General features: G+C 40.2%; 1 protein-coding gene across 4 annotated transcripts in view; it reads right to left on the bottom strand.

Moving 5' to 3' along the window:
- The window catches only part of CAB39 (calcium binding protein 39), a 51,437-nt gene that overhangs the window by 21,776 nt on the left and 15,215 nt on the right, over window positions 1-14,446 (bottom strand). For 2 of the 4 annotated variants that reach the window (XM_083613917.1, XM_083613920.1), the window contains exon 2: window positions 3,022-3,177. In XM_083613917.1, coding sequence (XP_083470043.1) covers window positions 3,022-3,135 — 114 coding nt within the window. In that variant the 5' untranslated portion in view covers window positions 3,136-3,177. Of the gene's footprint in view, window positions 1-3,021; window positions 3,178-9,254; window positions 9,350-14,446 lie in introns of those variants that run through there. The other 2 variants (XM_083613918.1, XM_083613919.1) reach the window with 2 other exon arrangements.

The raw sequence follows: 14,446 nt of genomic DNA, 5'->3' as shown, positions 1-14,446 counted from the left end.
CGAAAGCTCATACCAAGAACTAACTTAGTTGGTCTTTAAGGTGCTACTGGAAAGAAAAATTTTTTTTTTGTTTAAATTATTTAAAGTTTGCTTTGATTTACTATCAGCCTTCCCCAACATGGTGCCCTCCAAATGTTTTGGACTATAATTCCCAACACCCTTACCACTAACATGCCAGCTGGGACTAATGGAGTTGGGAGTCTAACATCTGGTCGGGGAAGGCTAATTTACAGGAATATAAGAAACGTATATGCCTTTTGTCTTTGTCCATGGAGTTTTCTTGGCAGGGATACTGGAGTGGCTTGCCGGTTCCTGCTCCAGGTGGATCACATTTGGTCAAAACTCTCCACTATGACCTGTCCATCTTGGGTGGCCCTGCACGGCATAGCTCATAGCTTCTCCGAGTTATTCAAGCCCCGTCGCCACGGCAAGGCAGTGATCCATGAAGGGGCCATAAAAAAGGCTGATCGCCGAAGAATTGATGCTTTTGAATTATGGTGCTGGAGGAGACTATTGAGAGTCCCATGGACTGCAGAAGATCAAACGCATCCATTCTTAAGGAAATTAGCCCTGAGTGCTCACTGGAAGGACAGATCGTGAAGCTGAGGCTCCAATACTTTGGCCACCTCATGAGAAGACTCCCTGGAAAAGACCCTGATGTTGGGAAAGATTGAGGGCACAAGGAGAAGGGGACGACAGAGGACGAGATGGTTGGACAGTGTTCTCGAAGCTACAAACATGAGTCTGACCAAACTGCGGGAGACAGTGGAAGACAGAAGTGCCTGGCGTGCTCTGGTCCATGGGGTCACGAAGAGTCGGACACGACTAAACGACTAAACAACAACAAGAAACGTATGCTGGGAGTCCTAAACCCTTGTTGTTGTTGTTTAGTCGTTTAGTCGTGTCCGACTCTTCGTGACCCCATGGACCAGAGCACGCCAGGCACCTCTGTCCTCCACTACCTCCCGCAGTTTCCTAAACCCTTAGGAGCTGATTTTTTGAGGGGGGTGCTGGGGGGGAGTTCCATTGGTGGAAGCATAAGTCCATTGTACAAATGGGTGTGCATGTGTCACATCCATGTGTACTCTCTCACACAAAAGCACACCAGAAATTGTTTTGAAGATGAAATGGCAAAATAAGTACAGGGGCGAAACAAAGGGCCAAAAAAAGACCCCAACTTCACCATATTTTTCAATTCATAGATTCCTCAAGTGTCCTGTCAGGTGATCAGTGGGTGATCATTTCAACACCTGTGGAACTTGGTCAAAACTTGTTTGAAACATGCCCGCCATGGAAAAATAGATGCAAATTAAGCAATAAACTTGGGTTTTCAAAAATGACTCTGGAGGCAGCTTAGCTTGCATTTCAGAACAATTATAACAATCTTTAGTATAACTGAGACCTCCTTTTCCATTTAATGCCATTTTGTTTTTTCCAGCTTTTACAAATGTGCCTTTCCCCCAAAAGTAATTTCTGTCTTCATGAAATTATGCTCCCTTTTAAGTACACTGGTACCTCAGGTTACATACGCTTCAGGTTACATACGCTTCAGGTTACAGACTCCGCTAACCCAGAAATATTACCTCGGGTTAAGTACTTTGCTTCAGGTTGAGAACAAAAATCATGCCCCAGCGGCGCGGCAGCAGCAGGAGGCCCCATTAGCTAAAGTGGTGCTTCAGTTTAAGAACAGTTTCAGGTTAAGTACAGACCTCCGGTACAAATTAAGTACTTAACCTGAGGTACCACTGTATATTAAAACATCACCATCATCATTCTTATTTCTGCCATCCCCCCTTATCCCCTCCCCAACAAAAAAGCAGTGCTTCATTTGATATACTTCTATATAGCTGCTACATTTTCTGTGCCACTCCTTCCAGAACAGTTACTTAATTCCTGCATGCATCCGCCATTGGCACCCCAGTTCTCTACAATTGCCTGAATATATACTACTTCCTCTCCCCTGGTGCAACTGGGCTCCAAGCTGTCCAGATCTTGACTCCTTTGACTTTGCGAAATGTTAAATGTGGCTCTTTATGCTTATTACCAAAGAGACTTTTGGTCCTCCCATGTTCCTAGTTGGTGTCCCCAAGTTTGTCTTCAAAAAGTTGTGACATACAGCTAATTTCAAAGTAATGTTTCCTCTGATTCAGTCATCCGGCATGGGAGTATTTCTGGCTTAAGCACCTGTTTCAAAACTATCTGTCCATCTCTCCAAGGGAGACACAATGAATTTATTATTATTTATTATTTTTGCAGTGGGGGTGGATAAGACACTACTTATATTTGAAGTTAACTGAAAATGTTTTGGAGAGAAATCTTACATCCCTTAACTATGCTATAACTAGTTTCTCCTCTGCATCAGTGAGACTATGGGTATTTTTCAGCAACTGAATATACATATTTACAAACTGGGTTGTGAAGATCCATGTTTCAGCCATTCCTTTAACTGTTGCACAGACTAAAGACTTCTAAGTTTTTCAAGTACTGCATTCAACATAAGGGAGAAACTTCAGACTAACACTTGCACTAAACAATTTCAAGAACATTTATGCTGAGATGTCCTATAGTCTGGTGGCTTGAGAAGATGACTACACTCATCAAAGTTGTTAATAGACACTTACATCTCATACTGGTGGGCAATCTCAAGCGACTGATTACTGAGTAGTGGGTCCGAGATAGGAAAGAATCAGGTGAGAATACAGGCTAGGCTCAGGAAAGAGTAGGTTTGAGATGGCATGATGGTAGTAGTGACAGAAAATAAATTAGTGTAGATTGGAAACAGCATCAGCACTGGGGAGTTGTCCATGTCCACATAGGCTGCTTACAAAGATTTGAAGCATTTGGGTGCCAGCATCAACAAAGAGGAACGGTAATGGGTTCCTGGAAGCGTTACTTTAGAAAAGGGAGAGAAGACACAAGCTCTCTACAAAACTAATACATAGCCAGTACATTATTCTCCTGCATGGAGAGCACATATTTGTATTAAAACAGATCCCCAAAGAAGCAAATGCAAAAACATACCTTTTCTACTTTCTTGTCAGAAATATCTTGCTTTTCTAGCACTGCCATACTCTCCTTCAGATTCTTCACTATGTCTGCAGGAGACTTGTGTGATTTGCCAAAAGGAAATGGCATGGTTGCAACCTAAGCACGCCTCTCCTTCTACAATTCCTTCACCTGTAAAAAAGTTTAAAAGAGAGAGTCTGTAGTTAGGAGCAATAAAACAAAGCTTAGGACCGCTTAGCCAAAGCAAGAAGGCACCACAATTGAACAAGACTTTACAGTGCTTTCTACTACTTCCTATTATCATCTCACTTTTTTTAGCAAGAAACTTTGCAACTTGTATTCAGAGTCAAAATGCTGTTCCTGAGCCCCTCATGTCTGCCTCTGACACTGCAGAAGTATCTGCTTCCATTTTAGACAAAGGGCAGGTTCTTGTGATGTATAAACCCAAGACAAACTGTAATTAGTGGAAGCAAGCCAAGTTCATATCATAGTTTATGAAAATGGCTCATTTTTGCTAACAATAGTGAAAATTAGTGAGTTTTTGGTCTGCGGCTAATAAAAAATGGAGCCACTTTGAAACTTTTCATTGCCATTGGGCCACAGGAGAGGCAGAATGTAGCCTTGTTGGAAGCTTGTCCTGGTAAAACTAAAGTGTCGTGTGTATGTAATTACAAATGATAAAAAGAGATCTAACCATGCAGAGGAAACATTCTCTTATCTTTTGGCCCCCACACTGAAGTTAACAGTACTCATATGGGATCTCAGTGCACAACTGAACTCCACAGAGATTAGGATCAGTTTATTTTTACGTTGTATTTTTCCAGTAGTTCTATGATGAATACTCTATGGTTTCAAAAAGGCTCCAACTCTCATTAGTAGTTTGGTCAACAACCTCTGATACAAGTAACACAAGCCACCTGTAGGTAAAGTGCTTGAAGTACAGACCTGAAGGTATTTAAAATATGAGTAGCATTCTGTAACTCAGTAAACCTTTTCAAGCAATATTTACAGTTTACTTATTCAAATACAAAACAGGTAACAACAAATGCTTTAGCAGCCTAGCCATCAAATATGTATGTGCTAATTAATAAATGTTTCCTTAAATTACTTCATGACTGGACTTCCAGCGTTCTCGATAGGATACAACAGAAAAGCCTGTGCTTAAAAAATGCTGATGGGTTGGTTACTCCTGCCGCAAACAAAAGGACAGTTGAAGCTGACAGAGCAGAGGTCACAATGTCATGACAAAGAATGCCTGTCCCCACCTGACACAAATGAAAATAGCCCACAGTCTGGGTCAGGAAGCAAATCGCTACTGCTCAGTTTACAACAAATGTAAATAAAAACCTTCATTGGAACAATGTGGGGATGGACAGTGAAACTTGGCACAATTCTATGGGCTCACAATTTCAAGCCTGAATATTTCCATCAGTCAGGCCATTCATAGATTTCAGCTGTTCTAACGCCATTATCTGCAAATTAGAGCCAGCAGTGGCTTTAATCTGCAAATAACGCAAATATATAACTGGAAACCAGTTAGGCAGTAGAAGCTACAGGTTAAAAAAAAAAGGGCCTGAGAATCGCCACAAACTATGCTTAGTTAGGGGGTGGCTCATGGGCCGGTCAAACGACCTCCGCGGGCTGCTTCGGGCCCATGGGCCTTAGGTTGGTGACCTCTGCTTTAGACATTACAGCACAGTGTGCAAGGAGGCAAGGCTTACTTATGCCTCTATTCTTACTGCATGTTGTAGCATGGGAAAATTGCACATCTCACCTGTGGGAGGCAATGCACATAAACACACACATTTGGAATTTGCAGTTTACAATGGCAGAGGGCTGCTGTTCAAGAAAAGCAAGTGCAAGTCACTCTTGATTTGGGCTCAAGGAACAATGTTATCTTTGGATCTGGGCCATAGCCTACAAATAAACATAGGGTTGTAGCCAATATTAGTCATCTCAAGATAACACCCCTTGAAATTATTGGAACCATATTAGTCATGTTCATTAATTTCAAAGGGCCTACTCCAAGAATGACTTATGTTAGATACAATCCACAAGTTTTGGGTTGCAATTCACAATAATATCACCACTAGTGCTATCAGTCTGATACATGAAAAACCTAAAGGATATATTTATGCTCAGAATCTTAGAGAAGATGTTAGAATGGCTAATTCTCTACTTAGAGCTACATGATTTCATTATTTCTACATCTGATGGCTCAAGGTGTTAGTGATGGAGCTTTTGACATTTTATCACTAAAATAAATGCGCACACACACACCACCACAACAAAACTGAGTAAAAAACCAAAATAATTTACATAATGATAAAGGGTATGGAAACTAAGAGTTGAGGGAGTTGAGAATGTTTAGCCGGGAAAAGAGTTGAGAGGAGATATGATAGACATTTTCAAGAATCTTAAGGGCTGTCACATGGAAACTGAAGTAAGTTTGTTTTCTCCTGCTCCAGAAGGTGGAACCTGAACCAATGGATTCAATTTACAATAAAGGAGATTCCGACTAAACATCAGGAATAACTTTTGACAGTAAGAGCTGTTAGACAATGGAACAGACTCCCTCAGGAGGTGGTGGGCTCTCCTTCCTTTGAGGTTTTAAAGCAGAGTTTGGATGTCCATCTGTCATGGATGCTTTAGTTGAGATTCCTGCATTGCAGGGGGTTGGACTACATGACCCTTGGAGTCCCTTACAACTCTATAATTCTATGAACACTGAGATAATCAATATGCTTCTGCCATCAATTGGACTATATTTGTTACAAACGGAATAGTAAAATAAAATAAAATAAAAGTATAGATCCACTATTCCCATGTACTACAGTACTTATCTTCCTACAATGCACAGTAAAACTAGTAAATATTTCAGTTGTATCCAAAACTGTCCATGCACAGACTTCTACTCATGCTACAGGGGATCACCTTCCTCTCTTTCTGTCACCCACAATTCCACAAGAACATTTCTGTAGGGTTGATGGGCCCTGCAAAGCACATTTTAGGTGCATACAAATGGTTGCAGGGGAGAAGAGGGAGGTGTCTCAATGCATGAGCCGGTCTGCTTGCACAATGTTGGCTTCCACCCTCTGTCATTAAGGCAATTTAGGCCACCTATAGAAACTAGTTTATAGTACAAATAAGTATAGCAGCAGAAAGAAAATATATAAAAATAAGGTGAAGGACTGTCCCTGTCCTCCTTCTCTCAGAATAGTAAGCGGTTTAGTGTTTTAATTAAAATGCAATTTTTCCAGAGCTGGAGAAATACTTCTATTCCAAGCCAGCTGCCATTATGAATTTCTCAGATATGCATGCTAGGCAACTCCACATGCACTAAACTGGGATGTTTGCAAACGTTTTTCATCTGATAAAGCAGCTGAAAAGATTTCAACTTCAAAAGACTGCTTAGTTCTCTGTAGCTGGAATTGTGAATGACAGGGGGGGTGGGGGAATAGGGGGAAATACCTATTTAGCAGATTGCTACTACCTTTGCTGCAGGTGGAAAATGCCAAATCATGATCTACGAAGAGATAATGACAAGCAACCCACATCAAGTGATTGAAATTGATAGTCCACAGGGTTCTGCTAAGCTTAGTCATCCTATGAGCTTTGAAAAAGCATAGTTTTTGTCAGGACGTTTAATGGTGTCAGTCTATTGTAACTATCTTTGGGTAAACTCCTGCTAAGGTGGTGCCTGACAGATGCCCTCCCTGATCCAAAATCACCTTGCAATTTAAAAAATGGAGGGAAGGAACATTCCCTACCATTCCTTTTGTTAAAAAATTATACAGAATGAAACTTCAATTTTTCATCCAATCATATCAAGATGAAAATTCCTCAGCTGCACCACAGGGGAATGGAATACTGCCTGGAACAAGGCCCTTGTTTATCCTCTTAATCCCTGGTTTAGTAAACCAACCTTCAACCACTTCCTGTCTCTTTTCTTGTGTCAATATTCCCTTTCACATTATCTTACTTCTGCCCCAGGGCCTGTTCACATAAAACCTAGGCTCTTATCCAGGAAAAGTACATACTTCTGGAACAATTTAGCATACAGGTCATGAACCCACTAAAAGAGGATTAAAATCATATTATATGAACATCAAATCTTCGATCATGTACTAAATTCCCCAAAAAACAACTGGAAAACAGGTCTGTCCTTCATCCATGTTCTAGCATTTTTTCTTTAACAAGTAGTAAATTGTTTGCACACAACAATGTTTGGGGTGTGATTATATGGAATGCAGGTCAGCACTGACTGATCATCTTGAAAACTAAGAGAAATTGTGGGGTTTTTAAATAAAAAAGTATTAACCCCTTTGTATTTGAAGTGGCTTTATCATTCATCATTTAGTACATTTATATCATGCCTTTCAAAAGCTCAACAACTTTGGTTGGCCCTGACACATGTTCACCAAATCTGGCCCTCTTTGAAAAAAGTTTAGGTACCCCTGAATCTAGGTTAACTTATCTTGGGATCCAAGCCAGTATTTAAAAGTACTATAGTACTTATGTGAAATGCCAACCTACCTGCAGTATTACACTGTCTTTTCTAACAACTCCATGAATAAAAATGAAATGGGTTGAGAGAAAGAATGTTACATAAAATTCACATCTTATAAAAACAGTCATACCAGACAGAAGCCTTGGGATTCCTCAATGTTTGATACACTAAGGATAACAAAATTCAATTAAACATTTGACTTGGGTAAATATTTTCTACTAACCCATAAAAAGCCAAGTCACTGGTTCATGTGACCAAATCTTTGGTCCATGTTTATCACAATACTGGTCTCCACCTGATTTGTTTGTTTTAAAAACTTTGATATGCCTTTTTAAGACTATCTGGTGTAGATAGGCAATTTTAGAATTTTAAAATTCCATTACATTTAAACAATAAATTGACTTTCCAAAGCACTGTTTGTATTTTGGCATTCTTATTACAAACTAGTTCAACACACATATTGTATCATTACATCTTATTGGCCCTATTGTTGACGTAAATCAAATTACAAAAAGTAAATTGGTTGCCAATGCAAGAACACTATGTCTATTGTCTATCTTCTTGTTCCAAAGCACTCTGAAAACTCCATTACAAGGTGACCTGTAAACCAATCAATAAAATATTTTAAATTTATTTTTAACCTCTGAAATAGTGATTTATCCAATATCTTAAGATTATTGTACATAAACTTGTGGTTGACCTGCAAACCCAAAGTAAAAAGAAAAGAACAGAACTGATATTCAATCCTCAGACAAATAATTACCACATTCAGTCGGGGGGGGGGAATGGTAGCACTGATATAGCTAAAATAGAGTCAATATGCACAGGCTCTCAAAGCTATCCTATCACTAATGGAGCTCTATCTTTTATTCCCCATTTAAGTAGTAACTTTTTCACAATGTCAGCAGAGAAAAATGAGAAGGTAAACAAGTGCTGAGACACTGAAAACTAAAAATGTTCAACAGCTAACTTTAATGCTTAACATAGATTAGCCAGACACAGGGCTTATGCAGCTGTTTCTCTTGTGCTGCTGGAATTTTACACACTGGTATATTTTTATCTACTGACCCATTTTCATCAACCATGTCAGACATAGTTGTCCTACAATGGTTGTTTATAATGTGGCAAGCTATAGGTACCCAAAGGCAGTTGAACAAAAATGAAATGACATACCCATCTGTAAGGTGGTAGTGAGTTTCACAAACTTAATAGCAATTTCATGGGTAAAATATCAAAACTAAAACTTCTCCTGTGACCATCACCTAGCAGATTCAGGTGGCAAGGGAAAAGTGTTGGAAAAGTGTTCGTCTGCAAAGATTTCCAAAATTAAACACACAAAAGGGTTTGCCTTAGCTCACAGCAGAGCATAAGAACACTGAAAGTTGGGAGTGCCCTCCTAAATGGGTTTCAAAACTGGTTTCATCAAGCATGAAAACAATGTACTTTTCCCTACTTGCACCCAGATGTTAAGTTAGGAAAGAGCAACAGTATGTTAGAGCAACTGAAAAATGTCAACAATCCTGGCCCAGAGACCTTGAAATGTTGAGCACCAAAAGCTTCAGCCACAGTTCCAAACAGTATTTTGGACTTAAGAGCAGAACTTCTCAGTTTCCATCCCTCCATTGCCCCTGCCTGGTTTTGTTAGAAGAGGGTAAAGCTAGCAGATAGTCGTAAAGTCACATAAAGCCATAAATCTGCATAAAGCCACAGAGAGTTCATGTTCAAGCCAATACAGTACTTGAAACAGACACCCTCATTCACATTTCAAAGTTTTGAAGGACAATACTATCCAAACCCTGAATTCATGACTGATCAACTCCAACGGGTAAGTTCTCAAATGAGCAGGGGCTCACAGATTCATGGCTCATTGCTGCAACTGCCCTTTAAGTGTCATCCTGTTGGGGAAGGGGACAATTCCTGAGCTCATGCTGACTTTTCTCATGCAACTCAGTGTGACATCAGCAAACACTCCCCTACCTTATTGTGAGACATGCAGTGTCCTAACTACCAAATATTTTGTCTAAAAAGGCCATTCAAATATTTGTGGATAACTATGAAAGAGCACGCAGAAATTTCTTCTTGATAAGATCCTGGATTTTAAAGAATTATTATAGTTGTACCCAAGGACTTCCACAGTGGAATTGCTACTTGTCCTCTTGGAACAGGAGACCCTACAGTCACTTTCATGCATTATACCCTCCCTGTGTGGAAGTGACAATGTCAGAGAGGAGCTACATCACAGGGTGAGCCTACATGTGCAGAGCAGGCTCTATGTACAAACATTATCTCACTGTGTGGTACGGTGGCAGGTGTGATCCTGCTTCTTAACTGTGTGAAGGTGATAGATTTATGTCCCCAACCCAGTCCAAGATTGCTTTTCAAACTCTCCATTTTAAGGCAGCCTGTCATGTTACATGAGGACTGCTACCTGAGAAAGAGAAACCCAAAGAACATTTGACTATGCATAGCTACTTGTGCATGTCTTTGAATGCTGGTTACAATTTTTAAAGTTCTGTCACTAGGAGGGCCCCTTTCATCCTTTAAAAAATAGGGATGGGGACCTTGGTCCTCCAAGTGTGTTGCCAACTACAGCTCCCATCATCAGTGACCATTAGCTGTGCTGGCTGGGGCTGATGTATACTGGAGTCATAACAATATATGGAGGGCCACAGGCTCTCCATCCCTGCTTAAACGTGTTAGCATGACAGCAATATATTCAAGATTGCCAGCAACAGCCTTGGTGGGATTCAGTACTTTTTTCAGGAATGACTCACCCAGTAATTGGAAGCCAGAGGAGCTAGTGTGATCACAGTGAAGCATGTGATTTAAGCCTTTGCCGGATCATGGCTTTACTGCAGTACATGATAAAGCAACTCAGTTATACTGAAACCTGTTATGGCAAGTAATGCCTTTTACTCCCATACGACACTATTTAAATTAGCCCCCAATGAAATATTAGCTCAGAGTAATTTTTTTAATGCAATGGACAATGGCATACTGGAAAAAGGTACTGTTAATCTCAGGAATTGTTGGTGATTGTATTCACAAAACTATGGCATTTGACTGCATAAACCCTACTTTGCAACCCATATTCTAGGTAACAATGAAACAGAAAACTAACTCCCATTCAGCATTGCTAGTTCTAACGTTTTTCATTTCTAAACATTTTTACACCTGAAGTGTAAGTATACTGAGTGTGAGTAATTCTTAGTGCTGGGCTAAATTTTAAATAATCTGTCTCCAACTGCTTTATTTTTAGTTCTAAGAATGACATTGTGGGAAGCAACTCCACATTACATTCCATCTAAACAAAATAATACAGTTAAATCTAAACCTAGAATCCTTTCTTCAAGCCCAGTAGAATGGTTAAAAGAAGATTCAAGTAATTATTATAAAATGGAAACACGGCATACAAATAAAGTATCGACAACTAAATCCATGGGAAACTTTAACATAACAATTACTTCCACTTGAGAGCTTCTATTTTCTATACTCTATAGCATTATTCTTATAATAGTATGTACACAGGATTGTGGCCTCTGTCACATGCTGACAGCCTTTAGGAGCCACAGGTGAGAGCTGAGTGCAGGGTGGGAACCAAAGGTGAAAAACTATCCCAGAAGGAGCACAACGTGTCCCCTAACACCCCATAAACTGGCTAAACCAAGGTGAAGGTTGCAGATGGGTCTCAAACCCTTGGTGAGTTAGGAACTTCCCCTGAATGCGAAGATATAGTAGGTACAATGATCAAGGATGTAGTTACAGCATGTGCTGTAGAGGGAAATGAGGGGCAGATGGGGCTCATCAACCTGGAAAGGTAGTCCATCCAGGAGAAGAAAAACTCTGATCTTAAACCTCCGCTGCCTTGAAGGATATCTTCAGGAGAAGAAAAAGCTAAGGAGCAAACCCTACACAAATCTAAGTAGAGTCCCTAAGACAGTTGGATGGTGCCTTGTACTCCTGCAGCCAATCTGGTGCCAAACGACTGCTCTGCTTTCCTTTGGAACACAGTGAGGCCAAGAGGGCAGTCTCATCATCCATACACACTGCCATGGCTTGTGCCCCAAGGAGGTCACTTTGGTGCTACTAACACAGTGGTTTGACTTCACCCTGGAGGCGTTCTCTATTGTCTCTCGAAAAGGACTTATAAACAAGAGAGTACCAGTCCCCATTACACTCCCATCTGGTCATCTGCAAGATCCTGACAAATAAGGTGCTTTCCCTTTGCTGTATGATTTTACAAGAAGCAAGTACAGGTGCCAAAATTGTCTGATCAACTTTGTTGCCAAAATGAACCAATTTGTGTATCTGAAGAAGTGTGTATGCACACAAAAGCTTATACCAAGAACAAACTTAGTTGGTCTCTAAGGTAATACTGGATTTTTTATTTTTTATTTTTTTGTATATATTTCGTGCCACAAAAGTGTTAAACTGCAGCTGTGATATGCTATTCCTTCACATAATCAATAGTATTTATTCAGGGGATTACAAATGGGCTTGCCACTGGTGAAGTTTTACTTCTGGCGAGTTTCATCTCACTCGTATCCAGCCTGGAAAACAGCAAAGACCTCACACTAACTTCATAATGAATCTGTGAACTTGCTGGTTTTCCACCTATCAGCTTAGGACGGGGGCAGAAAGCAGCACTCACCTCACGGCTGCACTGAGCTGCAGAGGCACTTCAAGCATCCCCCAAACTCACAACTGAGACCCATCATTCCCCTTGGGAGCCACACAAAATTTGTTGACCTTTGTACGTATTTACAGTAAGTAACCAGGTGAGGAAATGTGGATTGGCAGCACTCGCACTGTTGCCAACACATAGTGACTGATCACCGAAGTGGTAATCAAAGTTAAAACGAAGTGGCACTGCTGAAGAAAAATGCACGCACAACACCACTGAACAAGTACAGCAGCTACTCATCCAGCTTCAAATGTTAAGCTGGCAGATGGTGATGCTGACACAATGATGGTATTCAGTGCCTTTGAGATTGCTGGTCATGGTTATCATGTGGCCATTGTTGGCGAGGATACAGACCCACTTGCATTGTTTTGCATGCAGTTAACACATGCAGGTCCAAAACAAGGAACTTTCCTATTGAAGCCTGAAAGAAACAAAATGCCAGACTGCCATACGTAGCTTTTAATCACAAAAAAATAGGAATAGGGAGAAAGTGTTCCCATTCACCGAGTGTGATACAACATCAGGTAAGTTCAAATAGGCTAGGAAGGCATCTGAATTATAGAAGACTCAAAGCTATGTGATAAATTTTCTTTACTCACTGATCGCCCCCACCCCCATGCCATATAAGATGTCACAGCAGCTGCAGGAGTCCTTTATGTTTCATCTGTGCAAAGAAGGTGGAAACCTATGAACCACCAGATGATGTTGGACTTCAGCTCCCATCAGTCCCAGTCAGCATGGCCGAGGGTCAGGGATGAAGGGAGCTGAAATACAGAAACACCTGGAAGGCCACAGGCTCCCTGTCCCTACTCTATGCAGTGCACAGTGAAGAGTGCTTGAATAAATTCAGAAACTGCCTAACAAGCGACTTACAATATGTGAAGTTTAAACATAAGAAGAGTCTGCTGGATCAGGCCTAGTGGCCCATTTAGTCCAGCATCCTGTTCTCACAGTGGTCGATGTTCTCACAGTGGTCGATGCCTACGGAAAGCCTACAAGCAGGACCTGAGTGCAAAAGAACTCTCCCCTCAGTGGTTTTCAACAACTGGTGTTCAGAAGCATGCTGCCTCCCAACAGTAAACAAGAAATATCCATGTTTGACATGAGAATCCTACCACAACTTCTGATAACTGCACAGCACATATTCAGCTGTAATCTGTGGTGACTCTGCAATCAAGCTAGTGGAAATGGAAGTTAACACTACTCCTGCCAACACATAAACCAGATGCTTCCAAGAAGTTCTGCTCTCAAATAAGGTAGCTCTGGGTATACTTCCCACATGTACCATAGCCTGTGGTTGTCACAAAGCATACCTACCTGATATTCTCATCAGGAAGTGTGAACTGATGTGGCACCTGTCATGCAGGAATGCAAATAATGCAAAGACTGGTGACTAACAACCATAGCTGCATTGAGCCAACTAATCCAGTCTATGACAAGATCACCTTGACCTTGCTAGAAGTTAGAGCCATAATTTTCTGTATCAAATGATAGCCTAACCCTCATTTGATGGCATCAAATTTATGTGCTGGGCACAGAACAAAATTGGCCATTTGAACAGTGGAAAGATAACCATATATCAAAGATCATATTGTTTAGGACATAAGTTATTTATGTAATAAAATCTGCCATTAGTGAATTACCATCTTTTGCATTGGATCTGCTTTGGCTTTTATAGCATTTGAAGTTAGAGCAGCTTCTAGTCTACTTTTACTTGACCAGTGAATATGACATTTCAGAACAGAAAAAAACATGTATGAACTAAGGATCTAACAAATACATGACATAAATGTAATATCATGGGCATAATGGTGGAAGCACCATTCAGATTTAATGGGATTTTAGTATGATAAGAACATTTTGTGACATATATGTTAAGTCATCAGCTGTATAAAAATTACGTGCATAATCTGACCCAAAGTTTGACAGGTCTATTGTACTATTATGACTCAATATCTTATCACGACTTCTCCCATATGTTTTTCAATCTTCACAAAATGGTATACACATTCATATGATCTTATCAAATTCTTCACACAACTAATTAAAAGCAGACTGCCAACTACAAGTTTCAAATTCAATATCTTAATTGACTCAAAATGTAAACTGAATGAAACTGTAGAAAACAGTATTTTAAAGTAATCCAATAACTAATACTTAAAGGACAACTAAATTGAAATACATAATATACTGATTATATTGGCCTTGGTATGACCAAAAAAAAAAACCTCTTCAAAAAGCATTAC

This window comes from Podarcis filfolensis, assembly GCF_964270895.1.
Source record: "Podarcis filfolensis genome assembly, chromosome: 5".
NCBI lineage: Eukaryota > Metazoa > Chordata > Lepidosauria > Squamata > Lacertidae > Podarcis > Podarcis filfolensis.
This window is presented reverse-complemented; position numbering and strand designations above follow the sequence as displayed.